Source organism: Stenella coeruleoalba, assembly GCF_951394435.1.
Source record: "Stenella coeruleoalba genome assembly, chromosome: 9".
NCBI lineage: Eukaryota > Metazoa > Chordata > Mammalia > Artiodactyla > Delphinidae > Stenella > Stenella coeruleoalba.
Window position 1 is genome coordinate 17,985,102 of NC_137155.1, and position 16,817 is coordinate 18,001,918.

The 16,817-nt window shown below is 40.4% G+C and overlaps 2 protein-coding genes across 11 annotated transcripts in view; one reads left to right on the plus strand and one right to left on the minus strand.

Moving 5' to 3' along the window:
* SRPK2 (SRSF protein kinase 2) overlaps positions 1–4,897 on the plus strand; it is a gene marked incomplete at its 5' end in the record, with an annotated part of 223,919 nt that extends 219,022 nt beyond the window's left edge. For 2 of the 10 annotated variants that reach the window (XM_079932073.1, XM_079932067.1), the window contains one exon: positions 1,985–4,897. In XM_079932073.1, coding sequence (XP_079788199.1) covers positions 1,985–2,169 — 185 coding nt within the window. In that variant the 3' untranslated portion in view covers positions 2,170–4,897. The remainder of the gene's footprint in view (positions 1–1,984) is intronic. The other 8 variants (XM_079932071.1, XM_079932072.1, XM_079932070.1 and 5 more) reach the window with 6 other exon arrangements.
* A 110-nt stretch (positions 4,898–5,007) lies between these two features.
* Positions 5,008–16,817, minus strand: part of KMT2E (lysine methyltransferase 2E (inactive)) — a 92,487-nt gene continuing 80,677 nt past the window's right edge. Inside the window, 11 exon segments of the mRNA XM_079932064.1 lie at positions 5,008–7,648; positions 7,650–8,234; positions 9,116–9,213; positions 9,386–9,511; positions 9,619–9,707; positions 10,601–10,890; positions 11,916–12,479; positions 12,619–12,675; positions 13,068–13,318; positions 13,864–14,008; positions 14,176–14,430. Coding sequence (XP_079788190.1) covers positions 6,734–7,648; positions 7,650–8,234; positions 9,116–9,213; positions 9,386–9,511; positions 9,619–9,707; positions 10,601–10,890; positions 11,916–12,479; positions 12,619–12,675; positions 13,068–13,318; positions 13,864–14,008; positions 14,176–14,430 — 3,375 coding nt within the window. The 3' untranslated portion in view covers positions 5,008–6,733.

The window sequence follows — 16,817 nt, forward strand, 5'->3', positions numbered from 1 at the left end:
TGCTCTAACGTCACCCTGGTGAGATGAGCGGTTACTATAAAATCAATAGAGCTTCACTAGAGACAGTGCAGAACGAGAAAGAAACAACTTTTAAACAAAGCTGGTGTCTCAGAGCACCTGCTTTCCATCTTTATGGGCACTTTGAAAGTTGCTCCTGGGATTGTATGTGGAACACAGTTTTGACTAACGTTACTACTAAGCACGTTACCATACACTTTCCCACACGTTACTGAGTGCTGTTACCTACTCCTCGTCAAGTGGGTGTACCGTGGCTGGCTGTGTTTTTGACCACCGTTCTCCGATGACTGAGCACTTGTAATTTTGTGAGTGTATGTGATTTTGCAGTGAGCATAGTTTGGGGGCACGGCGGGTGGGTGGGTGCCAGGGTTTATCTCCTTAGGTGGGGTCCCTACGGCGGGGATTTCTGGGTTACAGGGGTGAACGGTCAGTGGTCGCTCCCACTCGTTCTCACGGGGACTGTGTTTCCTGCTGGCAGAGGGAACACTGTCTCCTCTAAGGTGGCGGGTCCACCTGCCTCGGGACAATAGACCTGGCCTGCAGCCTCCACACTTAACTCTGTCCCCCGTCTTTACCTGGGAGCCAGGAACTTACTTAACACCCGGTCCCTTTCACGAGAAATACCTTCTAGTGATTTCTGTATTCAGAATTGTGTGCACATCGTCATGACTACTCTGTAGACAGACCAGTTCATAAGAACCCAGGTTGGAAGAGTGTAGGCCCAAAGGAGAAGTCATCGTGGGGTGGATTACCAGTCGTTTTTTCCTTTGTTTTCGTAATTGTCTGTGATACCCTTTTATCTTCTTTATGACTAAAGAAGCAGGAGGGGTGTGTATCTACACTGGGTTGAATAGCTGGGTGGAGCAGACCTGGCCTCCTGAGAAGACCTTTGTGAGCCCTGGACTGACACTCTGTCAGTGCGCCGCGTGTACAAACCCCCTCGTTGGTGAGGTTACAGCAGGTGCCAGCAGAGAGAGGAACTGGCCTCTGTGTGAGGGTGTCCGTTGTCGGCGGCTTGGGCCCCAGGACGAGGGGAGCCGCGGGGCAGACGGAGGAGGCCTCTTGGTGCGTGGCTCCTGTGAACAGACAGAGGAGACGAGTCATTCTCCCTGACCATCCTCCTGTCCTTTTGGCAGTTTGACTTTAAAAGTAACTTTTTTTCCTATTGCGAACAAGGCTGTTATAGTTCGTGGACCGTTTATGAGCTTGTCAGTCACTCTGTCAGGGCTGCTCATAACCCCCACTTTTCATACTGCAGTTAGCACATTTTGAAAAGTATAACTTCAGGCTTTATAAATTGATGTCCTGATAGCTTAGATTTTACAACAAATGTGTGGAGATGAATGCTATTTGATGTGGGCTGGCTCTAGGGCTGTGCTGTCCAGTACAGTCGCCACTAGCTATTTGTGGCTATATTTAAACTTAAACTTCTGTTCCTTAGTTGCGCTCACCCCGTTCTGAGCGCTCAGTAGCCACATTGAGCTGGCAGCAACCATACTGGACAGCACCTATACCGATGAAGTACACCTCTACTGTCACTACTGTCAGGTTCTCTTGAATAGCGCTCTTCCAGAGGAAAATGGTAAGCTGCAGAAAAAATGGTCCGAGGAGTTTAAATAGCATGTATCTTAAAGCTTTTCCTAAACAAATTGCGAAGAATCCCAAGTTGGGGAGAGTGCCTCGGTCAGTCTCTGCAAATGAAAATATTCTGGGCGTCCTCAGCGTGCTCTGCTTATTTAAGGAAACTTGGAGCTGATACAAATGAATTCTTCCTTTTTAAATGAACCCTTGTTTATATTCACCAAGCTTACTTGAAATGTGACATTTTCGTCTGTGGGAAAGCTGGCCTCTGTTGTCATGTAGTGTTGAGCAGGTAGGTATCTGCTTCATTGTAAAGAACCCAGCTGGACCAACAATGGGAAATGCACAGTTGGAGCTTTCTTGACATGCCTGTTTTTCCCTGTAGGAGAGCTGCGGCACATCACCAAGCTGAAGCCCTGGAGCCTCTTTGATGTACTTGTGGAAAAGTATGGTTGGCCCCATGAAGATGCTGCACAGTTTACAGATTTCCTGATCCCAATGTTAGAAATGGTTCCAGAAAAACGAGCCTCAGCGGGCGAATGCCTTCGGCACCCTTGGTTGAATTCTTAGCAGATTCTGCACACACGCATTCTGAGCTGGCACATGTTGTCCAGTGCATTGGCCCTAAAGGGGGACTCTCGTTCTTAACAGGATTACAAGTGAGCTGGCTTCATCCTCAGACCTTTTATTTTGCTTTGAGGTACTGTCGTTTGACATTTTGCTTTTTTGTGCACTGTGATCCTGGGGAAGGGCAGTCTTTTGTCTTCAGCTTAGTAGTTACTGACCCACTTTACTTCTGGAAACAATAACATGTCTCTAAGCATTGTTTCTTGTGTTGTGTGACATTCAAATGTCAATTTTTTTTGAACGAAGAATACTTTCCTCCTTGTGTTTTGGCAGGTTTTGTAACTATTTATGAAGAAGTATTTTAGCTGAGTACTATATAATTTACAATCTTAAGAAATTATCAAGTTGGAACCAAGAAATAGCAAGGAAATGTACAATTTGATCTTCTGGCAAAGGGACATCATTCCTGTATTATAGTGTATGTAAATGCACCCTGTAAATGTTAATTTCCATTAAATATGGGATGGGGACTCAAATTTCAGAAAAGCTACCCAGTCTTGAGTGCTTTGTAGCCTAAGTTGCATGTAATGGACTTTAACTGCTCCGAGGAGTTGTGCAAACTTTTCATTCCGTGACAGTCCTTTTGCATTGGATTTTAAACAACTGGCTCTGGGTTATATCATTCCCTATATGGCACTTTATATAAAGAAAAGACATGCTTCTCATTCTAAACTACGTATTATAGTTTAGCACTCCCATTCATATTTTTGCATATTTTAAATTAAAGGTACTTTTAAGGAAAAAGAGCAATTTCCCTTTAAAAATGTGGTAGCCTGGTACCATGTGGTGTTGCCTCCTCCAAGCCCTGTAAGTTAAACTCTACATAGATTAAATTGGACAAGAGAAACATGTTCAGTGTGTGGAGTGAAAAAATATATTTTTTTGGAAAAGCTTGCTCGTGTTTGTCTAGAACCAAGGTATGATATGTACAATTTGCAGTGCAGTGGGCAGAATACTAACATCTCAGAGGTAACAGGGATTGCATTCATTCCAGGGACAGTTTAGTGTGTGGCTACAACACATTTTACTAGCTTTTTCCTTGTCTTTCCATGCGTTGAAGTTGAGAAAATGATTTTTTCCCTTTGCAGATTGCACACAATTTTGTTTATGCATTTCCTTAAAACTGTAGAATCCAGAACACAGACCATAGTAGGCAATACAATTTTAGAATGTAATATATAGAGGTACATTTAGCCTCTTTTAGAAATCAATGGATTGAATTTTTTTTGTTTTACATTCCTCAAGGTGCCTCGTTTTTCTTGACTTTGTCCATTAACATTTATCCATATGCCTTTGCAATAACTAGATTGTGAAAAGTTAACAAGTGTTGTAACAATAATCCGTTGTTTGAGGTGCTTGCAGTTGTCTTAAAAATTAAAAGTGTTTTGGGTTTCTTTTCCAGACATTGCCTTGGTCATTGGCCTATATTTGAAGCGATAGAATCAATAAACATTTGCTATCCTTTCAATGCAGTGTAACCAGAACGAAAGGAAGTATCAGCATTCCTGTAGCAGGAAAGGTAGTTGTAGAACATGCATTAAGGCTTAATACGAGGAAAACATTCATTGTTTTGTAAGGGTAGGATATGGATCTAGAAAAGATGCTGTAGTATAGATCCATTACCTAGAATTTCTGTGAACCTTTTTCATTCACGTTTCATCAAAAACATACTAGTTACATTTTGTTTGCACATTGTCAGTTTTCTTCTTTTTTAACAGTATTCACTGTGAGGGAACAAGACACGTAATCCTCTTAGGAGTTAGCATTAGATCATATCGCTGTGAGGTGGAAGATACCATTCATTTATGAAATGTGCATGCTAAGTTTTTCTTCTGAGGCTGTAGGTGACCTTGTAGGTTCCGTGAAAGATAGTGGCTGTAGACCAGTGATGCCATCCACAATTTGCACAGGAACCATTCTCACGAGAACCACGGAGTTCACGTATGTCTTCCCTAAGTCCATAAGAATTTTTATCAGGGTTATGGCACACTTGAATGAAATTTGTCTAATACAGTTTGGGCTCATGTTAGAAAATAATCCAGATAATTACGAACTTTGTAAGGATCTCTAATTTAGGATAAAAACTAGTTTATAAATGTAAAAACAATTGTTCTAGAAGGAATATACATTTGTGTTAGGTATGGTGTGGTTTTTAGCAGATTCTTGGTGGCTTGATGATGATGAATGCATATAAGCTAAACGAGAACCACTGGTTTATGCAGAACACTATAGCCAGCTCCGTGATTTCAGTTGAATGTCCTATCTTTTCCTTTCTCTAGTCCATGTGAAGTCATCATGGAAAATGACAAGCAGTGGATCACATATGTGATGATAGCAGATTCAGAAGCTGGCTGTCTGGAAATTAGAACTGCCCCAAGGCAGAGGAAAAGTGGATATAATAGGAGCTTCAAAAAAGCATTAGCTTTCTAGGTGAAAACTGATTTACTAACTTGCTTCTTCCTGTACTTGGATTGTCCGTAGCTAGTTAACAGCTGGGGTAGAGAACTTCAGTTTGTATCTGCCGGTGAAATTACTTCTTAAATTCCAGTTTTCTCCCATTAATTTTTTTTAAGAAATTAATGCAGTTTACAGAAAAGCTTCCGTATACATTATTTGTATAGTAGGCAAATCTAAAACTATGAGGAATTAAAATCTTTAGGACAGTCCTTTTAAAGAGGTGTGAATATTCATAGTTCACTATGCTAGTTAACTTTGTCTTCTGTTTGAAACTATCGGTGGGGGGGGTGGGGGGGAGTGGATGACTGGATGATGTAAAGCCACTTCTTCGTGGACAGGTATTTCTTTAGCAAATACCATAAGTAGAATCTTGTTTGATAATCAAGGATGGCAAAGTTGACCTAAGTTCTAAAACTTGATTAGGATTGAGCCCTAAACACAGCTGTGTTAATGTAGCTGTTTTCAAAAGGAAATGGAAATTAAAAGTGTAAAAACATGACATACTACTGCCAATCTTAGTCATTTTTAGTCTGTTTACTTTTTTCTCCAATACACAGAATTTGTATACTGTGTCAAATTATGTCAAGTAATTGGATGGTGAACTATGTTGACAAATACTGTCACTGCTATTGGTTTATACTTAATCCTCCTGAGAGGTAGAAGACGATAAGAATTTATTATTCCAAAATAATAACTAGTATTTTGTATTTCAGCAATAAAATGTTCACTTGAGAGGGCACTTTCATTTCACTTGAGAGAGCTAAGAATGCCTTTTTCCTGTAGTTTTGTACACCCAAAACAAATTTGTAAAATTTCCTGCTACTCTTTAAAATACTATAGCTAGACAGTAAATGTTAAGGTTTTCAACTAATTTTGGTTCATCAGTAGGACATCTCAGTCATGTTCTAACATGTACAAATCAGATATTCCTGTGTTTTTAGGTAAAATATTCCGTACTTTCAAACAGCTGTAAATTAGTCTGTAGTTGAATCACGGGACGCTTCAATGGAATGGACTCATCTTGTACGATGTCAGATATAAGCAAACGTGTGCAGCATTTGCGTAGCACGGTAGTTTCTCATGGCTCCTGCTCCTGCAAAACAATAACACGTAGGAACCTTCCAGGAACAAGCCTTTACCGCCTCCTGATCTTGCTGCAGTCCCGTCCAGCTGAGGTAGTAGTTGCGAAAGAAAATGGAAGGCTCCTTACAAACTCTATCTGGAAAAGGTAACTTCTGTAAAAACACTTGCATAAACAGACCCCAATCTCAGAAGTGGTACAGGACAATTTGGTAAAACTGACATAATTGTGGTTTATTAACATGAATTAAAATGCCCAACCAGTGCTTCAATGTGACAGTATATTTAAAATAGAGGAATTAAAGGCCATATACTGTACTACTTTCACAAAGATCACACAGTTTTGCAAAGACATGTCATATGTACAGTGCTATATGTCAAATGAGAAAAGCTGTAAGCGATTATATACGCAAAAGAAATGCAGTATTTACAGTTTTTCAGGAGACATTAAAAATCATCTGTACATTATATTACATTTTGCTTGCAAATAACCGATAAAACAAAATGAGCCATCTTCACACCAAACTAAAAATCTGTATTGCATTTTTTTTATACATAAGATGCACTCACAGAACTGCTGATTGATAGAAAGAAAATCCTCGTACTGCCATTACTTAGCCGTGTATTTAATGCATATGTATAACATAATAATATAGAAAACATTCACTAAATGAATTTAATTCCAACAATAAAATTTAAAGATCATGTAGCATCAAATCTACTGCCAGAAAAACAGCTGGAATGTTCACTTACAAAATAAAAGATACCTACACTGGCTTAACAGCACATTTTTTAAGGGATTTTTTTAAAAAGCAAAAATGGGAAAAATACAATGAGAGAGCACTGGTGTTTTTTTGTTTTGTTTTTTATACAAAGTTTCATGTACAAGCTTTAAAAAGTACCTTAACAGGTACATATGAAATGTACAGTTTATCTTACAGAACATTTTAAAAAGTTTTTGGAGTCTATTTTAATGCCACCCTGAACCATGGTAATTGTTCTGAAATGTTGGTGGCACCTGTGCTCTGTGAATTGGAATCTGTCCAGGCACTGGAGATGCCTGCTGAGGTCCTTGAACCCCATGTGGCAGGGCCACAGAGCCAGGATGAGGACAGAACCCTGAAGCGGTAGGTGTGGGAATACTGTTTGGTCCTTGGGGCTGGAGATGAGGACCTGCGACTGGTAAAGGACAATGTGGCCCTGTTCCAGAAGGCTGGTGTTGGGGTCCCGGTCCCAGAGTGGTGTGATGTGTAGTAGCTTGTGAGGGGTACGGTGGTACAGCTGGATGAGCACTTGAAGGAAAAAGTGGAGGTCCTTGATGAGGTGGGTGGTGTAAGGCTGGAGCCGATGGGGTATGATGTCCGGAAGCCAGAACACCGGAAGGCGGCGGAGGAGGGGGTGGTGGAGGGGCGGAGCTCACCACGTGCTGGTGTTGTGCTTGCAGACCTGGGAGTCCCGTGGAGGGGTGGGGCGGTGGATGGTGATGCGGGGCGGGAGGGGGAGGTGGGGGTGGCAGACGGTGTCCAGTCGTTTGAGAGTGAACGTGGGACCCAGGGGCGACAGCGTGGACAGGCCCCACGCCGTGTGCTACGGAGTGTGGCTGTGGCTGGGCGAGGTGTGGTCCTGGAGCGGGAGGAGGGGGAGGCGGGGGTGGGACTACGGCGGCGGAGGTCTGGTGGTGAACGGGAGGGGTCTGCGAAGGCAGAAAGTGCCCTGGAGTCACGTGATGTCCCGGAACGGCTTGCTGGCCCGTGGTGCCGGGAAGAGCTTGATTTGGTCCTGATGTAAACACAGTTTGTTGGGAAAGACTGCCTTTCAGCTGATTATAGCTCTGAAAGTTTGCGGAGGGCTGCTGGTTTTGATAGTAAGAAGACGAGGGGGGGGGGCGGGGGGGGCGGGGGTGGTGGGGCCCCGCCGCCCAGGCTCGACTGGGTAAACTGCTGACTGAGCGCTGCCGGGGGCTGTCCTGAGGGCGTCTGCGTGAACAGCGCTCCAGAAGGGGCCTGCTGCGTACTGGCTTGAAGGTTCTGTGCTGCTGGGTAAAAATTTCTTTGAGGCTCTCGCTGAGGTGTTCCAACTTGAGGTGACTGTGAGTGGTGAGGCCTGTAGGGAGAGCCTAACTGCTGTGAAGGAGGCTTTGGTGAAAGATAACCGTGTTGTACAGGCGTGTGGGGCGTCGACGACTTCGGAGGATTTTCTACGTGAGGTGATGGAGGACAGTGCAACTTCGCGGGCGCGGAAGGCAGCTTCTGTGCAAGTTGCTCAGATGAACTGCGAACAAGTGGCTGTGGAGGATGATTCTTCGAAAGTGCTTGGGTGTTACTTGACAGATGTTTTTGATGGAGTTCTGTTTTCAGGTGGACACCGTTCTCAGCTTCTGACACAGTAACTGCTCCCTCCCAGTGGGAATCTGGTTTTGTGAGTATTTTCCCATGTGGCTGGGCAGGTATTACAGGTCCCGGTGAACCAGGCTGTGAGAAGAAAATTTATATAAACTTTAGAAATATTCTGTGTACACTGAGGTTTGTTATTACTGGTATTTAATGTTAGCTAAATATTAATTGGAACGGGGGCAGGGAATAAGAGGTCTGAGAGGAGGACAACTACAGAGGCTTGAGATGTTAAAACGCCAGTTTTTTTAAGTAGTTGAGCAAGTTCTGATAATAAGCTTCAACTGAATTCCCTGAAATTTTATTGAAGACAAGTTAAGGAAATTAATCTGCCTTTTTTCCCCTGAGCAGTGAAACCTGTCTTTGACTCCTATTCTGAAAGAACCACACTTAAACACTGCAGGCAAGTTTCAATTCCATAATTGAAATTTCTATACTCCACCTAAGGATAAATTTGCTTGGGTAGATAAACCTGCTCCCCCCAACTGTTTTCACTTGTAATACCTTTTCCATTGTTCAAGTTCAGGTAATCCAAGGATAAGACTATTTGAATATATAATGATGTTCTTTAAGCAGAAAGAAAAAGTCAATCTCAGATTTCCTCATCGTTACGTTTCCAAAGATATTGCCCCACCGGATTATCATGTCTTGATGATCCAGGATAGAGGCAGCATTTCTTTTAAATTAATGTCACCTGACCGTTTGTTTTTAGAGAATTAACTGGCTGGCCGGTCAAATATTTTATGAAAAGACTATGAATTTCCTAGACACTAGGATAAGGAAGGGGTGGAAGGAACTCTTGGAGCAAGTGTAAGCTGCTGAAGTACGTTCAGCACATGGGAACTTGAACAGGAGAAGTGTCCAGAAATCAGAAACTGATCCTTGGTACAGCAGAGAAACCTCCATGTGCACATTACCATCCACTTTTCTGAAGGGCCACGTTCAAAGGTCAATGTTATTACCTTGCTCATTTTTGAAGGGCTTTTACAAGTATTTTGGGAAGGATCTGGGGACGCACATTCACTTGTAGTCGTGGGTTCTGGATTTTCAGGATCAGGATCTGTAAAGTGTAAGGAACCATAGAAAATGTAAAACTGCACGATAAATACTGCTTTTTACTAACACTCGGACGTACATTCTACTATTCAAACCAACGTCTTATAAAGGCGCTCTCTCTCCTTTCTGAAAAGGTATTTAAAACCACCACCATGATAGGTCATCTGCTTACTGACCTTCCATAAGTTCACTGAAAGAAGGGACTGGGCCCTTGGGTTGCAACTGGGGAATGTGATTTGAATGAGATGAAGGTGAAGACGGAACATGAATCGGTGAACATGGGACACATGGTGACTCTCCCCCTAGAGATGAAGCAGAAGCAGACCCAAAGAGAACATTAGAAGCACAGAACGGGGGTGCAGAGTGATTAGCTGACTCCACTTTTCGGCAAAGCAACAAGCTCACTTACCACTATCTTTATCTTTTCGGTGATCACTGAGTAGTAAAGCTCTCTGATAACTTCTCTCTCGCACTTGCTCCACTGAAGTTGAGGCGGTCCTTTAAAATCAAGTCATAACATCAGTTCAGAAGCCGCTGCCAGCTAGATCAGTTTGTGTCCCCTGATGGCCAACATAGCCTTTCAGATAAAGGCTTTTGCTCGTTGGGGAAAAGCTTTGAAAACAGCTCCCCACCCCAGCCCACAACACCCCCCAAAACTGAGACTTTTATCCTCATTTATTTGAAGAACTCAAGCAGACGCCATTCCTTTGTCTTAAGCAATTTCTTGGTGAAAAGGAGGGGGTTGTTGAAGGGGGTAGCAAAACAACATTCAGAACGTCACTTCAGGTTACCAAAGGGACCACATATACCCCTGACAAATTACCTTGGGTCTGGATTATAAGGCTAGCAGGAAGCTCAGAGGTAAGAGGACCATGGAGCAAAGTGAATGTGGCCTCCTGCCCTTTGCAGGACCCTTCTGTATCCAGCTTCTTCTATTCCTATCGAAGAAACACTAAACATGGCTGTACTCTCAAGGCAACTGGTAAGGGTGACAAAGAAACTGCCAGATGTTGACTAGGATAAAGGTTCTTTGGAGAGGAATATTTGTGTGAAAATTATCAAGGAGTAGCTATAATGGACCTTTAATGATGCAGGGAAATACTTAACTGGCTTAAAACTCTTATCAGCAAAAAGGATCTGTCAAAATTATGATCACAAACCTCCTCTGCTTTAGGAGAACAACAAACAGGAAGGCAGCTGATTAACAAAAACTTTGTTGTTTTTCAGAACAGCACACTACCAATCTTTACAAATATATAAGCTCCGTTCAGAATCAGCTATGTGACTGGATGATAAAATAACAAAGACTACTGTCATTATAAGGTATATTACTTGTAGTTCTAAAGTTACCAGTTAGTTAGGTTTTTTTTTTTTCCCAACAGGCAGCTTACCATTGGACTTCTGGTTCATTCTTTTCACTGGCAGAAGCTTCCTTAACAGGACAGTTATTGCTGGTTTCTTCCAAAGTAGCATTATAAACTGTAGCTGGTGTTGGTAAAGGTAGGCTAGCAGTGCTTTCTATCTGCTCCCCATTTTCATTCCCGTTGGCACACCCATCAGCATTGTTGCTGCTCAAGTTTCCACTTGTGTGAGGTGATACATTAACCAGTGGAAAGTGTTCTGCCTTAGAGCCACTTTTCCTAGCTTCACGTTGTCTTTTCCGGTATTCTAATAGAGAAACCTTAAGCAAGAAAGATAAGGAAAAGCAAATCTTTTATCCTTGTTTTTATATGTCAGTGTCAATCTATTCTTTTTTTTTTCTAAAGAGAATTACTATATTTACATTAAGAAAATTATATAAAATAATTTGATTCTGAACAAACAATAATAATTAACAATTATCAAATGCCTACTATATGCCAGGCATTGTATTTAGATGATTTACATACATTATCTCATTTAATCCTCACAACAACCCTATGAAATAGGTATATTATCATCCCCATTTTACAGATGAGGAAATTGAGTAACTCACTCACTCAAGGTCACACAGCTGGTGAGTGTTGGAGCCGGGATTCGAACCTAGGTCTTACTTGAAAGCCCGTGCTCTTTCCACTATACTATATTGCTTCCCACAAAGTTGCCAACTGGACTCTGTTATAAAAATTAAAAGCACACATCACTAAAATTCTTTCGACTTGCAAAGCAATAAGCCTATTAACAAATAAAATACGTGTTGTAGTTTCTCCCACTGATCTGAAATAAGGCATTCTAATTGTCTCGGTATGTCTGCCAACCAAATAATGGTGGTAAATCAGGGAACTTATTATTTATATAATAAATACTTTTATATCCATGGCCTAAATACTGTAGGTATTAAGGATGAGGAAAGAGGCATTTCTTCTATATCGGCTGCCTGTTCTATGTAAAATAAGGGTAATAAGAACACAAATATTATTCAATTCTGTTTATTTGGTTGGGAAGTGGTTATCTTTAAAAAGTTACTCTTTCAGTGAAATAAATCACCTTGAGGTTTCGATCTCTGAAACCATGCTCCTTATAGGAATTTTCCGTTATCACTAGCTCTCTGCAAACATAATCTAATTCACTGAGCATTTACAAAAGGTTTAAAAATGTACGTGTCAATAATTCAATATGAATAAAGTATGAATGCCTTACACAGTACATATTATAACTACTAATTACCCTCAGAAGTAGTATGAAAAAAACACTATTAAAAGGACTATAAATCGTTAAATTTGTAACCTTTTTCTTTTGTGGTGGATTCTGGGGTGTGCAACTTCCGTCGATCAAATTGTCATTAATAGTCCGTCCAAAACCAGATACAAGCCCATCTTCTGAAGTACAAAACACAGGTGTTTCCATAAACATGCCTCTAGTATCATCCTGCATCAGGCACTTTGACTCACTTATTCGGAAGCCTCCTCCAACCTCCAACTGATGCGAGGGTGTCAGGTCCCTCAAGTTGGAGTTTACTGAGAAGTTAACTCCTGTTCTGTCAGGACTCTTTACCCAGGAAGAATATATTGGGCCCCGTCCAGAGTGAGCAGATTCCAGTTGGCTGTTAGACTCAGTCCTATCATGTGCAGGTGTTTCCATGGTTTTATGTAAGGCAGCTTGCTCGACTGTATCGAGTCCCAGTTGAAGGTCTGACACAGATTCCTTTTCTCCAGGGCACTGCCTACTGACTTCAGTCCTACTCCTAGGGCTGGTATAACCAATAGTCTTTATTTCTTGCAGACCAAGTTCAGTTAAATTAGAATTTCTAAAAGGCCCCAATGTTAACATGGTTGAAGATCTGTCAAAGCCCTGTTTACAGAATTAAAAAAAAAAAAAAATTACACAAATAACCACATTTGGAAGCTAGTTACATTAAATCTACCAACAATTTATAATGATACTAGGGAAAAGTCACCGATTTAAAAAACCTTTTTTAGTATCTCCTTACCTCTTGACTATAAGTGCGTCTCTTAATTTCTGGAGAACTTTCTGGGGAAGAAATATTCTACATAAAAGAAATAATCATAATTGAAAATTAAAATATGTTAACAAACCCATGATATTTATAGAAATGAGAACTTAAAATGAGAAACTACTACACAGACTTTGGTTTTAGACTTTTTTATTTCCATTCCCCTTATATTTTGCTTTAAGGTCACTTTGATACACATAGTCATTTAGTCTGACTTTTTGTATATCAATCAGATGAAATGGAAGTTATGTGCATTTTAATAAAAAAATAAAGTTTAAATTCACAAATGCATGTTCCAAATTTTCGCTCTTAGATTCTTAAGAACTTTTTTTCCCTGCTCTCAGTACACTAATTATTAAAGGGAGGAAAAAATAGCTATTAAAGAAGCCCCATCCCCATGGGTTTTTGTTTCTGTTTTTTCTCACCTCAAAGTGCATGGTATTTCCCGGTGTGCCAGGAGTTACTGGGGTAACTGGTGAATAAATGGGCTTATAACCATTTCTACAAGCTTCGTCGTCTGACTTTGCCCGTGGAGGAGTGGCAAATGATGGATCCGTAGGAGTAATATCCGTGTGAGTTGGGGTAGCATATGGTGAAGGAGTAGGTGTGGAGGTTTCTGAGTAAGCAGAATCTAGTAACTGATAGAGTCTTCGTTTTTTTAGTGGTGTAGTTAAATCTGTTGGTGAAATAAGAAATTATACTGCTGCTATTTGCTATAATCTGTAATATATTCTGGGAAAGATCAAAAAACATCAGCAATCGTAATTATGATGATTGTCACCCTGAAACTAAATTTCACAGTTTTTAAAGATAACAGGAAGCAATCTCTCCCCCACCCCCACCCCGCCCCCCAACTTAGTAATTTTCACTGTTAGCAAGCATATTATCTTGCCAGAAGGCTTACAGGCCTGGGGGGCTCTAAGAAATCTTACAAGTACAGCTATTAATTTAACTGATTTCTAAGAGTCCTTTTGAATCTTGTTGAAAAACAGCTGGCCAACTAGGCCCAAAATTCAACCATAAGCCCCAACATATTGTACATGGTACTTGCAAATTAAGGTTTTCATGTCTACCTTCGTCTAAAACTTTGGAGGACAGAAAAGACAAAATATATGTAACAATGCGCTTCTTTTGAAAGGTACATCATAATTAGAATATATATATGCTATATATATCCTGCCACATTCTCCACACTAGAACAACACTGAAAAGAAATTCTACCTGGAAGAGAACAGCTATCATTTAATAGTAGTGGACTTCTATTTTCACCATTGACTGTAGGACTTCTGGATCTTTCTTGACAGGGTGAATTAAATCTGTGTAAAATTGCTGAGTTTTCTTCTTCCAGAGCTTGTTTCAACCACCGCTGAAATACATAGAACAATAAATGAAGAGAAATCAGTTTGTAGCTGTTTACATATCCTATAAATATACAGCCAATTCCAAAAGCATCTCACTACCAGGACTGGTAGAGTAAGGAATGAGAATGGCTTTTGGCTCATACTAGAGTTTCATATCCAAAGAAAAGTTTACCTTCTTGCATGAGCCAGAAATGTTTTCAGGAGGTTCTTTTCTTCTCCTTTTTTCTGAAAGGAATGGTGAAGTGAATCTAATGTAGTGCTTAGGAGTAGAGTATACATGCGGACTATAAGTGAGACCCGGTAAAGAATTGAGCTGTGTAGCTAACACTTCAGGATCTGTAGTTATGCGCAGAGGCTTTTCTGAAAGGGTGTCTGAAGGTTTTCCCGTCTTCTCATTCTTCTCACTTAACCATTCATTGACCAAGTGCTAGAGAGAAGGAAAATCTGGATCACTATATATGTAATTATACAGATTCTCCTATAGAATATTCTAATACCAAATTTGTAACTGACATATCTAAAATGAGAGATTAATTTAAATCCTTCATATATGATGTCTAAAAAGTCAATATAAGTCATTCTGCATTTCCTTGGTTATCTACACTTATTACTAAAAGTTTTTACACAATTATACTTTGTAGGAACAAAACACATGATATTTTTATAAAATAGTAAAAATCTAGGAGACCTCAGTACTGTCTTAAAAACACAAACACTAAACTGCTTCTATATTATGTGTAAAATGTTTAGTTTGTCAGACTTTAGGCAGTGTTTTTTTTGTTGTTTGTTTTTTTGCGGTACGCGGGCCTCTCACTGCTGCGGCCTTTCCCGTTGCGGGACGTGCAGGCTCAGCGGCCATGGCTCACGGGCTCAGCCGCTCCGCGGCAATGGTGGGATCTTCCCAGACCGGGGCACAAACCCGTGTCCTGTGCATCGGCAGGCGGACTCGCGACCACTGCGCCACTTGGGAAGCCCTAGGCAGTGGTTTTCTACTCTGGCTGCTCATCAGAATCTCCAGATGAGGCCAGTGCATATATATATATATATATATATATATATATATATATTATATATATTATATATATATATATTATATATATATAAAATATATATTTTTTTAAAAGCTTTCGGCATTGACAATCACTAATGATTTAAGGGGGTTGAAATCTCTAAGTTCCCATGCTTTGAAAATTCACATAATCCCTTTCTTAGTTCTGTTTATTTTTTTGCATCTACAGTGTACATAGTTCACTCTTTACTGGCTGTATGAATATACCTGATCCTAAAGTATAATGATTACTCAACTTTTTCTTTTTTTAAGAACTAGTTATTTAGTAAAGTTCAGATGTAATGGGCATGGAAATAAGGATTACATTTCTCAGCTCAAGCACATTTTCCTTGCTGTGTGGGCACTTACATCTTTTCTATCTAGTTATCAAATTATACTCCTTTAATTTTTATTATAAATGTAATTTGTAGAATATGTAGAAAAACTAGTGTATATGTATTTACACATACATTCTCACAATACACATACAGAAATACATACATTAAAAAAACAGTCTACCCACATCCTGTCTTCTAGAGATAACCACTATAAGCATTTTGGCATCTTTTCTTTCCTTCCTTTTTTCAATGTATGTAAACTTCCTTTCTAGGACAAGCAACAGTGGGGCTAAAGCACTTGGGAGTCTGCAACAGACTGCCCCGGTGTGAATCCCGGCTTTGCCACTTACCGTTACCTCAAGCAAGTTACATAACTTTTCTACATCTCAATCCAGATCTATAAAAGAAGGGTCATGAGAGAAACTAGCTCTACAAATATGGTTATTGTAAGGATTACAAGAGTTAAATAGCCAAAGCTCTTCATAGAGTATCTGGCACAGAATAAGTGCCATGTGTGAAACTGAAGGCAGCCTTTACATTATAGGAAATCACAATACTTTGGTACTCTGTCAAACAGTAATGTTGTTTAAAATAGCAGTATATATCACACGCAAAACTTGTGGGAAAAAGGCTTTTTTTTTTTTTAGAGAGAATCAGGATACAGGAACCTATATCTCAAGACCAGGGAATTAAATCTATAGTGCCACAGTAGTTTAGTAATTTAATAATTAAAGGGCAGGGACTGTGTCATATTTGCAGTCAAGAAAGCAGCCTTTTGTTTTGTTTTCCTGCACTGTGCAGCTTGTGGAATGTTGGTTCCCAGACCAGGGATTGAACCCACTGGGCCCTCAGCAGTGAGAGTGCAGAGTCTTAACCACTGACCACCAGGGAATTCCCAAAAGTAGCTTTTCTTTTAAACATGAATCTTTTTTCTTTCTCGCTAATCCAAATTATGGAGAAAATCTGCAGCTACTTTTTGTCCTCCCAAAGTGGGCAAAAGTAACTGCTCATTGTCAAAATCAAGTGCTGGCTTGCTTGTTCAGGATCCAAGGTGCAAAGGTGAGCACAGACTTCAAATCAGAGCGGTGTTTAGATCGTCTCTGTCTAATCCTTTGACTCGCCACTGAAGTATACTCCCAGGTTCCTCCTAGATATTTACGAAGTATACTTCTCATGGTTTCACAGTACCTACAAACTATACTGAATTTGGTAAGAACAAAGACCAGATAAAGTGGGTTTCAAAGTATTTTGTTGTAGAAGGGCGTGAGAAGGATCCATTTATGATCTACCCCACTGCCCAGAGAGCCTAAGGGTTGCACTTGGTATCTGCTCCAATCTGCTGTACTCAGAATGGGAGAAAAACAAAGCTTCATAAGGGTGTTCTGTATTTCTGGCCTTCCTGTAAAGCTCAGGTTGGTTTATCTCAGT